Raw genomic sequence first — 18,214 nt, 5'->3', positions numbered from 1 at the left:
TTTTTCTTACTTGTCTCATTTTCTTGTCTAACTGGGCTGATATTATCTGCTATTTAATTGTAATCATTTTAACTACTAATTTTCATATACATAATGGCTGCTTTGTGAAAGAATAAGTGAACGTTTCTGAGAACAGAGGATATTGCCTTGAAGAGGTTTCTCTTTGCTCCATTGTTTCATGATGCTGCTGCTGGGACGCTATGATGGCACAACTGCATCCATCATTCTGTGTTGGCCATGATACCAGATATGCCCCTTGGTGTGGGAAAAACTGTCTTCTGCAGAAGCGTTTAATAAGAAAGTACATTATCTGTGTGGTCTGAAGAGCTGAATGAAACATTTTTGTGCATCTGAGGGTGAATGATTCTTTGCTTTCCTCATTTTAAAGTGTGTCCAGTAGATATGCTCTGTCCCTTTACCTCTAAGTTAGTAGCTACCTACAACACATACAAAGAACCTTACAATATGGAATTGATATTACAGCTGTAATAACAAATCAGTTTCTACCTAAGAGGAAAAATAAAATTGGCACTTTGCCTCCTTTCACACTTGTATTCCTTTCAAGCCCAAAACAAGTGTAATATTGATGTGAATGAAACTGCTTGTGGTGATGTAGTTTCTGCCTTTCGCTAGGTTGGCTTGAGACAACTGCAGAGATAAGACAGATTGCATGTTCAATTTGAATTAGCAGTGCCCTCCTGCGAGTCATTGCTATGTTCTGGCCTACTGTAGCTGAGGAAGGGAATTACTGTCTTGTAACAAATATTTTCAGTTTTCACTCTTTTCTATATCTGAACATGTTGATTTTATGTCTCATCAGTCCTTTCTGAAGTTTGAGCAAAAAATGGAGTCATTTTACCATTTCATTCCCAGGATGTGAACATTAGAGCCTTGATTTTCTTTACAGTCTTTGGGTGACTGAGGCAACCAAGCCAACTGCATAATGGTGGTTCATCTTGCAAGTAAAATATTAGAAGTGCTGTTGGTTTTGTTTCAGTTTCTAACTGGAAGGCTATTATTTACAAATTGTTATTCCATGAAAGCTGAACTATACTAGTGGCATTCTAGACTAATTCAACTTTTTCACACAAAAAGGGCACGCAACATGTCTTGTCCATTCCCTCACCTTTGTTTACCCATGAGATTAGATGACAGCTGGTGGAAATATGGCTTTAGAAGCTGCTGTGGAGCAGCCGGTGAAGAACATGTGCTGTTTTTGTGTCTCAAGCGAGATTATAGTGATGACTATAATAAGAAGATCAGGTAAGAGGTGTGCAGATGTAAAAGAATTGTTTTACTGAGAAAGTAAATTCTGTTGGACTGGATTTAATTAGCGTGGTATGTTGCGAAGTCTACTCCAACAGAGGTCACAGAGGAGCTTCAAGGCTGTTACCTCTGTCTAGAGACTGAGGGAGGGAGTCAATCTCCAGCTGTAGTGTATTTCATCACTGCTTTGTGGCAGGTTCAATTTCATATTCAAATCTGGGACATATGATTTTCTGACTCTGATTTTTTTAAGTAAAAAGCTATTCAAACAAACTTTGGAAAAAAAAAAAAAACAAAAACCAAAACCCAAACAACTCCAACCTTGCAGGACATTGACTGGAAGAAGCACACTAAGCTAACTTGAGGATGGAATGTTATACTCACTCTTTGTTATCTTCGTTTTCTTCCTCTAGATGAAGTGGTTCATGTCTCAGTCCCTGAGAAGCTCACCTTTGAGGAAGCTAAAGAGCTGTGTCGGAAAAGAGATGGCGTTCTTGCCTCTGTTGGGAACATGTATGTTGCCTGGAGGAATGGCTTTGACCAGTGTGACTATGGCTGGCTGGCGGATGGAAGTGTTCGGTACCCAGCCTCGGTGGCAAGGCCCCAGTGTGGTGGAGGTTTACTTGGGGTGAGAACCCTGTATCGCTATGAGAACCAAACAGGCTTTCCTTACCCAGATAGCAAGTTTGATGCCTACTGCTATGAACGTAAGCTTTTTTTTTAAGTTATAATTTTCAGCATGCTCACTGTTCTAACCCTGGAAATTGTTTTATTTAATGTGTTTTGTTTCAGTTCTTGCTGTGTGCATGAATTTTTAAAAAATTGTTTTAGCACTATGGCTTTACAAAAAAGGGAGAAAAGCCAAGCTAAACCAACTGATTTAAAGTAATGTTTGGAGATAAAGGCAGGCAAAGTTTTAAGGTAAGATTTAAGACTGGGTAGTGTTTTCACATAGAGTGACACACTGTACCCACAGTCACTCTGAGACTGTGGATGCTACATATTTCAGTGCCTGGATGCACCCTGGTATCTTTGGGCCATGTCAATGAACATGAGAATCGAGGAAATGTCCTACTTGACTGCCTGTCATTTAATTTGATATGCTGTTTCCAGTGATAGCAATAAGATTGTTTACAGATTTCATACGTGTATATAAGTTGCTGGTAATTTTGAAGCTGTGTCTGGATTTTGTCCCGTTGTATTTTTTAGGTTTCTAAAGCAGTTGCGAGTTCTCTTGGTCACTCAGTGTTGCATGTGCCAATCAGCTGGTACTATGGATGGTCTAAATTGCCTTTCTTACTGCTGCTTGTTTCCCTCCTGGTATTTCCAAGACGCATCAAGCATTCACCACATTCACCTGGTAGACTGCATCAATCTAACCCATACCTCCTCCAAACCTGTCAGCTTTCCTTTGGCTTTGGGGTTAAATATTCCTCTGTAAACTTCTTCCATCTTCAATGCCAGCAGTCTGGCTCTGCTATTATTATGATGCCGCCTACCCTTGCATAGGTTCCTTTTGTTTCAAAAGGTTCATCCACTTCTAGTGTACCTGAGTTTCTCATCTCTATGACATCCCCCTGTGCACCAGTTCCAGATCTATGCCTGTCTCCCAGGCCTTCCTGGAAGTAGCAGTGCTTCACAGACCACCACCGAGGAGGTCCTGCTCTCATCTGCCTAGCCTCTTGCAGAACATCCCTCCTACGTTTCTTTCTGTTATTAGTGACCACTACTTAATCTTTTCCTACACCTCCAGAAACCCATCCATGCACCTCATGATGTGCAACATGTAAGTTTCAGTGTAGCCTTTTCAAATACCACAGACTGACTATATGTGCATGTTAAGAGAGGAACCCATCACATTACTTCCATCCTTCAAGACTGCTTCTATCACAGGATTATTCTTGATGCAAGAGGACACTGATACTGTTGGAAGGTGCATCACATCTAAGAGATCAGAGTGCTTCTTCCCAGTGGAACATCCTGCTTCCATGAGACTTGCAGCCTCTTCAGCAGCACGGGGAGCTTGGATGTCTGAACAGTTTCTCTCTGTTCAATGAAGTTCCTGTGGTTGCAAAGAGTACAGTTACCACTAAGGTGTAAAGGCTACTTGAGTTGAGTTCAGAACTTGGTCTTTAAGTTTGTATATTTAGGGTTTTTAGACTCAGTCCTCTGAATGTAAGTCAGAACTGCCTGAAATGTGCAGCCTCTACTGTCCCCATTTTTGTGGATGATGAACCAACTGCAGCTGCAGATCTTTCCAACTCAGGCACTGAAAGCTCAAACCTCACTGCTTGAGAACACAATCCCAACATCTGGTGTAATGTTACAGTCTGGCAGTTCTCACTTCTTCTTTTTGATGTTCCAAAGCTTTGCATGTGGAAGCAGTCCTAATGAACTTCAAGGGAACTGCATACAGGAATAAGGACCAGTTAAGTTCAGGAGTGTCTGCTCTAATCTGCAAAGCACAGTTTTATCACATTGCTCCTTCTGTCCCTTCCCCGAATTGTTTATGATCAGTTTAAGTGCTGTGGGTAAAATTGACTTCAATGGGGATGAAATTCTTCAGTCCCTCTAAAGGACTAATGTAGGGACTCTATGTTTTGCCTGTAATCTAGTCTTTAGTTAGGACAAATTCCAACTTCTTGTTTTTGTGAATTTCACCCCTTTCAAACAACATGTGCCTTTTCAATGTTATTTACAGAAGTTTTAGGTAACAAATTCTAGTGATATACCATTTGTTCCAAAAACATCCTTGATATGTATTGGGTTAGTGCCTTTTTGTATAACTACTTTTTATGCAAATTCTTGCCCTTGATACATGGAGAATAAATATTTTGTCATCCCAGGAAGTAAACAGTCTATGACTATCAACCTTTTTAATGAAAAAAAAAGAAAAAAGACTAAACAGAACCAACGTAATTTGGCAGACAGAGGACTGCTCTCTAGCAATTTTAATTGCAGTCAGCGTTACATCAGAATTAATTAAATGCTGCTGGCTAGATGACTCAATTTTTGCCAAATACATCTGGTTTTGAGTGGGAAAATGCATAAGTGTAATGCTGAACCATGTACTCTCCTTCGGGGGGGGTGCCTGTCTGCCACACACTTCAGAAGTTTCTGAAAGCTCTCTCTCCCTCTCAGAAGGTGCTCAGGATCTCACAGGAACCAGCTGTAACTCTTCATTGCTTTTGCTAAAAGATTTATGCAAGTGGTGAGTAATGGGACTCGCTGCCTTGCATCTTGGTCTTTCACATCTCAAGCAGCTGCCTGAAGCAGCGGCTATGGAGTGAGTCACTCTCTCCTGTTGGAGCCAGTCCCTTTTGGGGGCAGAGAAAGAGAAAGGGAGAAAAAGAGGAACGTGTCTACAGTATAACAGGAGGTTTGAATTTTACTCCTGGTTTCAATTCTTCTTTTGTCAGGAAGTTTCTTCTAAAACTTCTCATCAGCTGTGTTTGAAAGTTGCAGGGTGATAGCGTTTCACATGAAGTCCACTGTCCCCGAGCTCTAACTGCTTTTAGCTCTGTATGAAGGTTTTACAACAGCATTTCCCACCATCCCAGACAACAAAACAGTCCACCCCAAGATCCTGACTCTTTCCACATAACTCCAGTCCGGTGCTTACAGCTCTTACTGTGCTCATTATGTGTCTCACATTACATCATTATGTTTCCGGCCTTGCCTGAATACCCAGTCACACCAGGGAAAAACTTCTGTTGCTGAAAAGAAAAAGAAAAAAAGGGAGGTTGTTACATGCATTTATGAGATCTTGGTCAGCTTAAGGGAAAAAAACCACTGAGTTCGTCTGTGAACAGGGCAGGATCAAGCCAGCTGTCCAGGTAGCACCAGCGCCGAAGGTCTGCAGCACAGATGTTCATGCGGTGACCTCAGGGTTTTTTACAGCATCCCTGTAAACTTTCCTCTGCCTCCTGTGTGAAAGCCGGCGAAGTTCCCATCAACTCAGCTCCGGGGGTTGTGGCCACATGTTGCACATTTAGTCTGAAGTGAAGTGGCAGTGATGAAGGACCTGTGTCTGCCACTTCTGCTTGTACTGAGTAATACTGTATTCCCTGAGTAAGCCCACAAAAACAAATGCTACAGAAAGGATGAGCCCTATGGTTGAATTTACACAAAGTAATCTGAAGTAATAGATTTGTGGCAAAGCAGTCATCTGTTTCAGTCATTTCAAAGACAATTTGTACATTTAGGGAAGGGGATATCTCTTTCTTCAGCCCCGCTTCGAGTCTTCACTCCTGTCCTGTGATTAAAAGTCTCTTTGATGGAAAGTCTCAAAATATTAATTTTAAATTGCAGTTAAAAGAAACTGTAATCTGTGTTTTGAACATTTCACTCACTTTAAAAAAGGAATCTCATTTATTAGAATACATGAAAAACAGTAACCCAAGCAGTAAACCCAACTTAAAAATGATATGCACTAGCTTCAATAAAACAGCCAACCTGGACAACATTTAATGGTACAGTTAAGTTCAGGATTTTAACTTCAGCAGTGTTCTGGTTATAAAATTACATTGTAGAAAGTGTCTTGACTTTATGAAAATTAAAGTGGCCCAGACTAATAATACATGATCTAAAATCTAAAAATCTTGTTAAAAAAATAAAAAAACTTTCCTCACTTTGATCACAAGTAGTTTTCACTCTACAGAAACCACATGGCTCTGAGTTTCTGAAACATTATCCGCGTGTTTCATCTCATCCCTCCAAGACTTTTTATTTCTCTTTTATTTTTTTGAGAGGTACATAGTCATGTATGTGATGGGACTTGAAAAAGTTTGAGGTTAGACACATGATTAAGTACTTGAAGCTCCTTGGAGGCCATCATCAGAGGAAAAGTTTTTCAAGTCTTAGCATATAGGATTTCTATTTACAATGAAAAAAAAAAGATAGAACAACTGTTACTGAACACTTATGTTTATTTTCAAGAGAATTAAACATTGTATCAGGAAAAAGGATAATTTTTAATGGTCAAGTATTTAAAGTCTCTTGCATAGAGCTACAGGTTATTTATTTACATAACTCCATCCTTCAGCCCCTCCACTCTTGCCAGGTCTAATTCACAGAAGTTTGTAGGAATCTTGCCACAGATTTCAACTGACTTTGGAAGGGGCATTTTATACTTGCAGCATCTGTAGAATAAACTGTGATCCAGAAATGTACTAATCAAAATGTATACAGTTTTTGTCTTACATACCTGCAACAAAACTGAACTTGATGAACTTCAGAGGTAGTTGAATTTTTGAAACATAAATCTGAGTTTTGCGGAGAAACACTGATTTATTAAAGCTGAATTCTTTCATGAACCTGTATTGGTTTTGGCAAATCTTTCAGCAAAACATTTTTTGCTTGACTCAAAACACGTGTTGACCGTTTCGCTCTGGTTTTGACCATTTTCTTTCAGGTTTGCTCTTCCATTTTGGCTTTGTTTCACACATCTTTGTTGTTTCTCTTTGGCTGTGCCACTTTGGTTTGGCATTATGACTTCATTTTAGCTGGAGATTGGAAAATTCCTGTTCTGAGACAGCACTGCTGTATATGTTCATCATTAATATAGTCCACGTTGTTTTGATTGTTTCAATACAGCCCAATCAAGAGTGTATGCAAGTCAAGCGCTGCTTGTGACTGAGGGATTCCTCCTTTGGTGCTTCATCTGCCTAAAGGTCAAAATCAGAGCGCACTTTTATAGAAGAAATATAGGAAGCAGCAACGTTCATACTACATAGCAGGACAGGCCTTTTTAAGGTGAAGATGGAGAGTAAAAATGTCTCAAACACCAAACCCATTGTTTTTTGTCAGTTCAAGTAAAAGCGTTTCACTAGGACGGGGTTATTTGGTAATGGGAGGTGACTTGCAAGCAGTGTTGTCCTAGGGACAACTTCAGAGCAGAGAAAGAGAAAAAAGCCCCTTATTTGGAACGTCCTATGGCATAAGCCTCCATAAGATTTTCAGGCATAGCTCAAAAGCTGGCAGAAGAAATGTTGTCTTCCCTTTTCCTGCATGTGACTTAGTTTGGAAAACTTTGAATAACGAGGCAGTTCTGCCCTTCTCCACAGCAACCGTCAGTAGCTACATGTCCCAGCTATTTCCTGCATGAGGGAATGATTTCCAGCCTGATGTCAGGGACTGTATTATGGGAGATCTGTGGATTTTTGATCAGTTTGGGAATGACCACAGAATACTGAAGACATCGGGCGTGGTAATACTCAGGGAACAACATTGTCAGTCTGAAGAAAAAGAACAATAAAGAAGTTTATCTTAAATGAAACACCATAGAGTGCTGAACATAATAAAGCTAATGTCCTCTACTGTTTCACAGTCCAGTATCAGAATGGATAAAATCCGTTTGAGCAGGTGAGCATCTCAAGGTCATGGCATTCACCGCAAGGCTCTTGGCTCTACTTGTGCTTCCTTTTCGCTGTGAAGGAGAAGCTATGCAAAGGGCTTAAGCTGCCTTACTGAGGAAGCTACCACCAGATATCAATTCTCTAGCTTTTATTATTTTACTAAGAAGGTAGATCTCTGTGCTTTTCTCAGATATGCAGTTTAGCAAGACCTATATAGCTGCAGTAATATCTTGGACCAGGTGCAGGAGGAATAAATCCCTGAAGCTCTCTGCTGGGTTTATAGCAACAGGCAAACATCCCAGAGACTGTGCACACTAAGAGCTCGCAGCATGTTTCTTACCCTACTTTGCTTCAGTTGCATGTTGAAGGAATTTTGAGAAGTTAGTGAGACCACCCTGAAAAGAACAAGAAGACCTCAACCCACTTCAGACAATCCTGTGCCATAGACCTCACTAGTACCTCACCCTGAGAAGGAGGAGGAGGTGGTGATTGGGTGCAGATTAACTTTTTAAATGTGGCATAAAGTATGAACAGAGAAAACCTGTTTTATCAATCTAGCTGATGTATGTGGAACAACTGTTAAGAGCCACAGGATATGGAGCTTCAGGGGGAGGCTCTTCTTTTGCCAGAGGAAGTGAACTTGCGTTTATCTGAGTGTTTCAAAACTGGGTTCCATAAAAATGGCCCCTAAATGCAAACATTGTGGACAGAGGGAAAAAGTAAAGAGAACACAGTCAAGGCATTTTCCTTTCATTGCTTCAGATCACTGAACTGGTCAGGTAACAATGATGGGACTAGGAGCAACAAAGTGAAGAAGCAGAAGATCCATCCCTTTAGGTGTTCAAGTACAAGAAGGATAAACAGGTTTTGCTCTTTATTGCCTTTGCTCACTGCTGTAGGAAGTGGGTACAGCTTGTGGGACATGTGGGTAATTTGTTTCCTTCCACATTAGGTGGGGAGAGCAAAACAACAAGCCTTTTGCTCTTGGTTCCTGAGCTGAGTGACAATCCTATCTCTTTCTATTCTTCAGAAAGCAAAGACTGTTGTTTTTATTTGGTGCTGGGATACAGATTTCATTAGGAACAGCTGATTAAAGTGGTTCACTGATTTCTTGTCCTCTTTAGTAGTTTTATAAATAATGTGGAAGGAAAAATGCTTTTTGCTATTGTTCCTTTGTACATAGATTGATGGGTTATAATTTCTTCACAGAACTACACTGGCATGTGGAGAAACCAGGAGATAACTTATCTTTCCCCCTTTAACCACCTGAATTCAGAAATTATTAAATAGGAAGTGGTTTTACCAATGAGTATTTGTGTTCAGAGAACTAATAGAGCTGCTGCCCCTGCTGTTTTGTTCACTGGAAGAGAGGGACCTTGGGCAGTGGTGTGAAGAGGCCACATGATCTTTCATTATGTTTTTAAGCTTTTCTTACAAATAAGATAGACGAATAGCCTTTAATTTTCTTTTTCTTTTTTTTTTTTGAAGACTCATTCATTTTCTCTGATATTGCACATTTTGTAAGTGGGAATGGACACTGCATTTAGATTTTTGAATTATTTTTCTCACTGCATTTGGCTCATATTTTGGTGTCCAAACACAGTATAGATAAGTGGGAGTATACACCTGGAGTTATAGGGAAATGCTCGTAGCTGCAGTATCAGATTTTGAACCTCCTTTATGCTACCATGTGTCTTATAAGTAATGAACAAAACTCCACATACCCTGTCCACCTCTCTGCTTCCTGAAATGAGTGAATGAGTGGGTACCAAGCCAGTGTAATAATGAGAGGTTTCTGGCTCAATCTGTAACCCCCAGAGCACCAATTTTTTTTTTTTTTTTTAAATTTTACTTCGTATTTTTTGTAGTCTGTTCTTACTCTTAGACTCGTCCAGTTTGGGAGGTGTTTTAAACTCCAGCTGGCACAACTCTTGCAGTCAGGGGAACATTCAACAATGTCCTGTCTGCCATAGTGGATATCAGGCAAGGGACGGACACACAGAACAAACTTAACAAAGCCACAAACAGAAATTAACCTACAAAAATACATAAAAATCAAGCAAAGCAATATCTCTGCATAGACATCACGCTCTAAATGGGCTGGAAGGTGTCAAACCATTAATTTTGACTGTCCCAATGTTACTTATATTTTGGAATAATTTATTTTGGCTGTCATTCACATAAAGAATTCACCATTTCCAGGTTTTGTTGTGACTTAATCCATTTTTTTCTTTGTTTTGGCTATTGGAAATTACTCAAAATAATTTATTTTTCTGTCTGTAGGGTCTATGTTCTTCCAGGTTCATAAGTAAACACAAAACAATATTTCTGAGCACAGACAAACTGCTCAAGTAGTTCAAGTTAGACACATGGTTAAAATTTTTGTGGAACTGGCTATGCTGAAAATACATATATGTTAAATATGTATAACATATATATAATCTTTAAAATAGGCATTTTCTCCTCCTGAAATGATTACTAAACAGCATAGAACATTCCAAAATCCTTATTTGGTAATCACAAAGTTAAACCAAGTCTGAAATTGTGTAGTGTAATTTCTTTCAAAAAACATCATGTTTTAATATTGCTACATTATTTTGAATCTTTATTTAAACAATAGTGGAAGAAAAGAGGAAGAAACTGTTGTACAGTAAAGGCATAAAATAAATAAACAGAGAGTGAAAAAATATAGTATCTCCAGAAAGCCATATACTCCATCCATAATCAACTTCATGCAGGTTGTTCAATATAAAAAGGAATCGATTAAAAATGGCAAGATAGTGTTTTATATGAGCAGAAGTTGGTGAGATAATTTGCTTTCTTGCTGCTAATATGTTCGTGAATTTTATTAGGAAAATCTGCCTCATGTCTTGAATCAGAAGAAGGACAAAGGAGATAGCATATTGCAAGCATGATGCAAGGAGTACAGTAATGCAAAACATCTGGGTGGAGAGGATGACATTTCAAAATTATGTTCAGTCTATTAAAAAGCAACCTTCTATTTAGTTTTTTCTTTTCCTGCAGAAAAAAAAAAAATAGCAGTGATAGATTTCTCCTTGAAGGAGCATCTTTATTTGATCCACTCAAATAAGTTTGCAAATCCAAATGATCTGTATGAAAAGTCTTATGTATTACATATATGACAAAGTAGTTTTGGAGGCTCTGTAGTTGATTTTGAGCAGAACTACTCTTTGCACACTGGTAACCCTGTGTCAGTTTTCACAGGATAAAATTTTGCTCTTTATTGATACACTGTTAAAAATGTGCTTTTCTAACACCAGTGTATGAATTTAAGATTTATCGATTCACTGATTAATATCGGCAAAACAAATACACTTAGTGTTTTTTCAGGTTTACTTCATAAATATGTATATATGCTATCAAGTAATTAGCAGATAATGAGTCATGAGCAACAAATAACTGCACAAATATGTGAACTTTGGGACTTCCAAATGTTTCTTGGAAATTGGAAGGCTACATAAATGGCTGTGATTACGTGTGCACAATTTCCCAGCAGTGGTGAAATAGTTACCTTTTTTTTCTGCAAAATTTAAAATCTATTTTCATGCCCTCATTTTTGTCTGTCTTTGCTATAGGGTATTATGTTTTCATGTTCTTTCAATCAGTCATCTTGGTAGTCACTTAAAATATAACTGGGCTCTCAATGAGCACTGAGGAAACTTATGCTGTGGTTAGAAGGGAGAACATGAAACTATGGTATCTCCTTTCCATTTTTCCATTAAAAAAAAGGAGCTGTTAAGGCAAGTAGGTGGATTATTTGATAGAAATTTAACAATTATCAACTACCACTCAGGAGGACAGTGCTAATTTACTTGTGTGCATTCACCACTCCCTAGTTGTGAAGTGAAACTCCATAGTTTAAACCATCCTCACACAAGCAAAGGGGGAAAAAGAATTAAGGATTTGTTGATTCTTGGTTGTCGGAACACAATCTCACACTTGAATCACATAGGCTCTGAAAAGAGCAATAAACATCCACTTTAGGTTGCAGAATGCCAAAACACAAAAATCACTTGTGTTAAGGCTGTGCTTTGCTAGTGGGATTTCAATAACTCTGCTCCTTCTTGCTGAACTGATCCTTTTAACTTACAAAAAAAAGAGTATATAAGTAGCAAAGTCATCTTTGTAAAACCACAAAAAGATTTAGCATATGGTAGGGAAAAGAACCCATTCCTTTTTTTCTGTTGGCAAAGAACACCACCACTTCTAAACATAGCTGTGTCATATTTTCTTACCCTTACAATTTCCTTTTCACTTTCACTTCTCATTCCAGAAAGCTGAAATATCAGCTCTTTTTCCCCATCTCCCTGCTCTGTAAATCTGCCCATTCTTCTAGAAATCCTAAGCAGCTATCATCTGGCAAGCCCATCCACTTTAGGGTAAATCACATAGCTGTCTTGCAAAGATGACTTTTCAAACCTTGGTGTGTGAAACTAAACAAATATTTTTGTGACCCTGACTTAAACATGTGGAATTCATATCTACAAATATCAAAGGAGCACCTAATTAGACATGGGTGTGTGAAAAGAACTGATTCGTGCATACATATTGCGTATGCTTGAGCATAAACTGTCATTTCACAAATATGTGACTAAGTTGAGTCTTTCTAAATTTTTTGTTTACTTTCTTGCTCTCTTTGCTCTCACTATTAACTCATGAAAATCCTGAGTCAGTCAGAGGATGCACCATCATCTAGAAAATCTTCATCCCTATGTGCTACGCAGTAAAAATGCTGTCTCAGAACTCACTTTTTTCCCCGATAACTGGTTTTCATGCACTACATTGAGTAAAGTTTCCTGGTCTCTTTTATTAACTCAACTATAATAATAAACCTTTTCTTGTAAAACACCATAACTGTTTTGATTTCTGCATATTAGGGGAACAGACTTCTTCAATCTATTAGAAGTTGAGCAATATTTTCTTTTGCAAGAAGCTATACGTGTAGTTCTGTTTGGTAAGCAGTCAGTCCTTATATACACAGCCTATTTAGTGTATTCTTCATATGCTTAGTCTGATTTGAAGGACCATTTTGCTCTTAACTTGCATCCATTTAAGTCTTTTGACTCCCAATCACTTAGCAATTAACAGAACTGATTGAAGACATTCCCTTCTTCCACTTGTCTGCTGCCATTGCCTTTCCAAAGACTACCGACCTGGAAGAATTGGCCGAAGGGAAGAAGTTCCCACCCATGGCTTTTCCGAAGTAAATCCTGTTTACTTAGCACAAACGCACCTTTTTCAGGAATTTAAAATCTGATACCAGACTTTGCAGTGTCATGGTTGTCAGCACACATTTCCTGATCAGATAGGATGAAAATCTGTGGCAGAAGGAGTGGACAAGGGCTAGGGCAGCAAGATTCTTTAAAACATCACAATTTGGTTCACTGGAAAGACCTTTCTTTGTGTCTTTTTGGAATCTGGGATAGCTACCCTCTTACTCTTCCCATCGTTCAGAGGGTTCAACACTCTGCCTTTTCATGTTCAACACTCGCATAGAAGCACTTTTGCATGAAAAGAAGTTTCAGATGTGTATCTTTGAAGTGTTTTCCAAAGATCAACATCATTATAAATATTAAGTTTATGATCTTATAATTTACTCTTCTCACCTTAACCCATAAAAACTTCTCTCAGTGTAATTTAAATGCAGGGCAGCATCTCTTGCAGCTTTGTAAAATAGTACTTTCTGATGGCACATTCGTTCCTGTTGCTTAAGCATGTTCTCAGTCCAGGGAGGGCTCCTTTTTGCAACTTGCAGTTACGTGCTGAAAATAAACTAACGTGTTATTTCACTCCCTTTATACATTTCAGTTGTATGTTACAGTAAACTTTGAGGAATACCTACAGGTTTACAGTACCACTCGTTCATGACAGCATGCATTAAAGTTTTATATTCCCTGATCGGTACTTAACTGATGGGTAGTCATGTAATATGAGGACTTCTATGGGTAGTTATATAATGAATATGAAGAATACTGCTAATTTTCTCATTTCATCTGGCTTTAAGTTAGATATTCTGCAGCTTTCTAATGTGTTATTTTGTTCTTCAAAACTCTGTTGTATGCTAAACAATGACCTAAAATCTTTGACCTTTATACTTATTTCTCAGTGTAGCATTTAGTTTTTGTTGGGATCATTCAAAGTGAATTGAAGTAACATTTTTTTGCATTCTGACTGCTTCCTTAACAATTTTTTTTAAATTTATTTTTTAAGGTAAAAAAATCGTAACAGAGCCTACAACTGTTAAACTGATTACATCTCTGAAAACTGACAGTGTGAAATCAGCATCTGCTAAAGTTACTCTTGAACCTCCTGTTTTTGAGACTTCGATTATTGAAGTGGCCGCCACCAAAACAGAGGTCCCTGCATTGGAGAAAACAACCCTACAGACTGAAGAAGATACAGAAATGACTCCTGATGTGGCTGAGGAAAAAAGGGAAATGGAGGTGCTTATGGAGAACATTAACTTAACCACCCTTCTACCTCAGACGGTCACAGATGGCGAAATAAGCACTTACGATACACTGGGAAGGACTGAATATGATGTTTCACCCAGGTTAACAGAGAGCACATCTGAAGCTTTGGAACTGGAGCCCACTTACTCTGAAGCAGAATTGCCCGAGGAACAAGGTAGGTCTGAAAGCATTGAGGACGCTTTCTTGACCTCTATAATTTTTCAGGATAGCACAGCTGTAGCTAAGAGTTCCACTGGTTCGTGGGAAGCTGCTGAAACAGGAGATACGCAAAAACACGATGCCGACAATCAGACTGAACAAATAGAAGTGGGTCCTATGAAGACAGCTACAGATAGCTTGTTACCAGTTTCTCGGAGAGAGTTTCCCAGGACAGGGACTTCAATTTCACTAACAAAAGAGAATATATATCTTGGTGCCCACTCAACAAAAGAACCCACAAAAAATTCAATGGAGGTGAAATCTGACAAGAAACTCACGACTGTTGTAGTCCCTAAAGCTTTGTTCACTGAGCAGGATGATCTTACTACAGAGGGGGAGGGCAGAGAGAGCATGTACACCATTATGCCTGATAGAGTTTCTGGCATGGCTACTGGTAATGTCCCAGAATCAGATGTGCCTGCTGCATCAGAGACACTCGTAGACAAGTATGCAGTAACCACTGGACAGTTTTCTACAGCAGATGAGTCAACTCCATTGGTTAAATTTAGTTCTGCAGCGGTGTTTGATAATGAAGCATCAGCCGAAGGAAGCAGAGAGGACCTGAGAGATGTTCAACCTACTGTGTCATCTGTAATACCTGTATCCTTTTATGTATCAACTGTTAATGAAACCGGATCTGAGGCCATCGCTCTCCCAGGAAGTACTGTTTCCCCGCAAAAATTTGGAGAAGGCAGCACATCTGTTATCCACTTGTCTCAGCAAATGGAAGGATCAGCCACTTTAGAGGAGCAGGGAAAAACAAAAGGGCCAGAAACGAGAACAATGGATGCCACAACTGTAATTCCTACTCGTGTTACAGAAGAACCTGAGGGACGTCCGGCAAGTGAGAAGTTCACACAGGCTCCTCCAGCTTCTGACATGTGGCTTCCAACAGATAAAGATCAGGGGTATATGACAGAAGAGTCATCTCATACTAAGAGAATATATGAATTAGATACAGAAGATGGTATCTCTGGAATGGAGCCTACATCATCTCCAGGGCAAATTACAGAATATATAAAGCATCCAGGAGCTCCAATTTCAGCAGTTACAGATGAAGCTGACACAGCTGATTTTGATCAGAGTGAAGATAGTACAAGTGTCTCACACACAAGCATCTCTTTGGATTTGGAAATGATCACAGTACCCAAAATATCAGTGGATAGAAGTAGTACAACAATAAAGTCCTTTAGCTCCTCAAGTGTTACTGCATTACCAACTGCCATGCCCACAGTCATGGAGGTAACTGAACATGAAGGAGATGAAACATCAGGGTATGTTTTGAAAACATCCATTCCTACCCCAGAAGTCGAACAAAGAGAGGCTACTGAGACATCAGTAGCAACGCCTGGTGAAGAAGTCTCTACTGAAATGGAGGTCTCAAAATACACATTGACAGGGGAAGGCCAGATAAGCATTGCAACATCAACTGGGGAGCAGTCAGTGGCAACACTTCAAGACAGAAAGGAAACACCACCAACTGGCTTTGGAGGGACAAAAGAATCTATTACATTTACAGATGTAACAAAGGTAGATACTACAGTTCCACAGAAAGAACATGATGCTTTCCTAGTTCCAGTTACTGTAGAGAGTGAGGTCACTAGAGATGTGCCAATTACTGATCACACTCCTTTTGATGGTATCTTTCACATAGAAGCAACAGAAACAACTGCAAAAGATATTGAGGTATTTCCAGAGGAACTCTCCACGAAAGATCAAGATAAGGAACCAGATACTGCGACAGAGTCTATCTTATCTGTGACATCTGTCCAAATACATGAACAAAAGACGGCACCAGGATCTGAATCACCTCAGACAGCTGTTCAGGAAAAACAGGATGAGATAGGTTCAGCTTATGATGAGGTATATCCAATAACAGAAGCATCAGTGCCTTTAGTGAAGCTCACAGATTATGGAAGAGTTCTGGGATCTAATGAAACTAGCACTGGGACCTTGCATTTCACCATGACTCTGAAAGCTGAAACTGCTACTGATCAAGAAGAGAAGGTCACTGAAGTGATGCCTATAACAGTGGGTACCCAAGCAAAAACATACGAAAGCAGAGGAACCCCCACCAGGGAAGAAGACAGTGATGTAGTGACCTCGGAGTCTGAGTTGACCCCTCACATGATGCCAACAGGTCGTTCTACTGTGGAAAGCATCACTCATCTGACTTTGGAAGCTTCTCCAAGCCAAACTCTGGAAGGTTCGGGAGTATCAGAAGAACCTAAAGAAATCAAACCAGCTGTATTTTCAGCTAATGCAACAGATAAGGCAACAATTCTTAGTGATGTAACCCCAACTTCCATTAGTGCTGTAGACAAAATTCAGCCTACATCAGCATCCAAACCTTTTGTCACTCAAAAGTCACCACGTCTCATTCCTGAGGAAGAGGAGGAAGTAACAAGCAATGACATCATGATAATTGATGAATCGATTTCTCCCAGTAAAACCACTGCTGATGACGATCTGACAGGAAAGTTGTTAGAACCAGAAATTGATAAGGAGTATTTCACAGCATCAACTGCCACTGCAGTTGTACGACCAACTGCACCACCCAAAGTGAAGGAGGCCACAGAGGCTTTACAACCTCAAGAGGTGTCTCCTTCTACTTCACACCCTGATAGTGGAAATGACATAAGATTGTATGTTATTCAAATCACAGGCAATGACACAGGTAAGATTTTGCCTTTTAGACCTGCAGTCCATCAGAGTGGACAGTTCATGATAACAAGCTGCTGTACTTTAGAATATACGGGAGATGTTGCTTGGATCAATGAAGGATGCAAAGTACAAGTTTTATCTAGACAGCAACTTACTAAATATTGGTAGGTCTATTTTTCTATCCATTTCAAAAAACCTCAGAAATGTGTTATGTGTATGTTTCAGGGTAAGATTAATTTCTATATAAGAATGAATATTCCCTTTTAAAAGTCATGATGGCTATAGTCCAGTTTTCTTATTTAATGTTGTCAAGTCACTGATTTAACTTCGGCTATCTTGAAACAAGCATTTTAATTTCATAGCTTCCATCCCATGCATTACTAGTCCTAAACCAAGCATTAGATTATTTTAACATTCCATTAGTCTGTAGCAATTAACAATGCCATGTACAGTGTAGTCAGTTAAAAAAGGTTAAGGCACTCTATTGCGTCCATAAGTGGACCTCCTGTGATTTGGGGGGTAAGGGATTTTGCGTGCTTTCATAGCATGTAATAATATTTTAAAATCCATTTTATTGGATCTGTGATGCAAATTGACGTAATTCTTAGTTTCTTCACATTTTTTAGCTGATGGCGCTGTACATGTGTATGTAGCTTCAATTCCATGGGTATCCAGAACAGAAACTCCTGAAGTAGCAAAGAACTGTTGAGTTTTATGATGAATATGTCTTCATAATGCAATAGCTGAAGGCTATGCAATTTTACATCAAAGGAGCCTGTCAGCTGACTATTATTTAAGATGTCTTGGTAAAATCTAATTTTTTAAAATGACATGTAAAAGAACTGACGAAAAAGATAAAGCTCAAAACATCTATTAGGTTCAATGTTGCATTCTGTTTTATTATTTTATATTTATTTTATAATTATTTTATTTTTTGAAGGAACACAGTAAAAATTCATTTTGTATCTTATATACCTTAACTATATGCAATGCTTTCAAATGGTTTTATAAGAAACTTTTCTTATTGGTTCTTGGACATAACATCTGTGTCTTTGAAGGTCTTATCCAGCAGAATTCATAATTTATGGAAGTTTTTTGTTTGGTTTTGTCAGGTTTGTGCTTGGTAGAATGTCAGTCAAAAGGCAGAAGTAGTTTCCTTGACATGTGCCATATCATTATTGTTCTTTTCATACAGTGAATTTTGTATATTTCTTCATTTTAAGCTTATTATCCTAC

General features: G+C 38.9%; 1 protein-coding gene across 4 annotated transcripts in view; it reads left to right on the top strand.

Annotated features, from left to right (window-relative positions):
* VCAN (versican) overlaps positions 1 to 18,214 on the top strand; it is a 114,506-nt gene that overhangs the window by 40,799 nt on the left and 55,493 nt on the right. For all 4 annotated transcript variants that reach the window (XM_082074479.1, XM_082074476.1, XM_082074477.1 and 1 more), the window contains exons 6-7: positions 1,680 to 1,973; positions 13,854 to 16,991. In XM_082074479.1, the coding sequence (XP_081930605.1) occupies positions 1,680 to 1,973; positions 13,854 to 16,991 (3,432 nt within the window). The remainder of the gene's footprint in view (positions 1 to 1,679; positions 1,974 to 13,853; positions 16,992 to 18,214) is intronic.

The sequence above is a fragment of the Streptopelia decaocto genome (assembly GCF_964273445.1).
Source record: "Streptopelia decaocto genome assembly, chromosome: Z".
Lineage (NCBI taxonomy): Eukaryota > Metazoa > Chordata > Aves > Columbiformes > Columbidae > Streptopelia > Streptopelia decaocto.
Note: the sequence above shows the minus strand (reverse complement) of the source record. Positions and strands in the feature narration are given on the sequence as shown.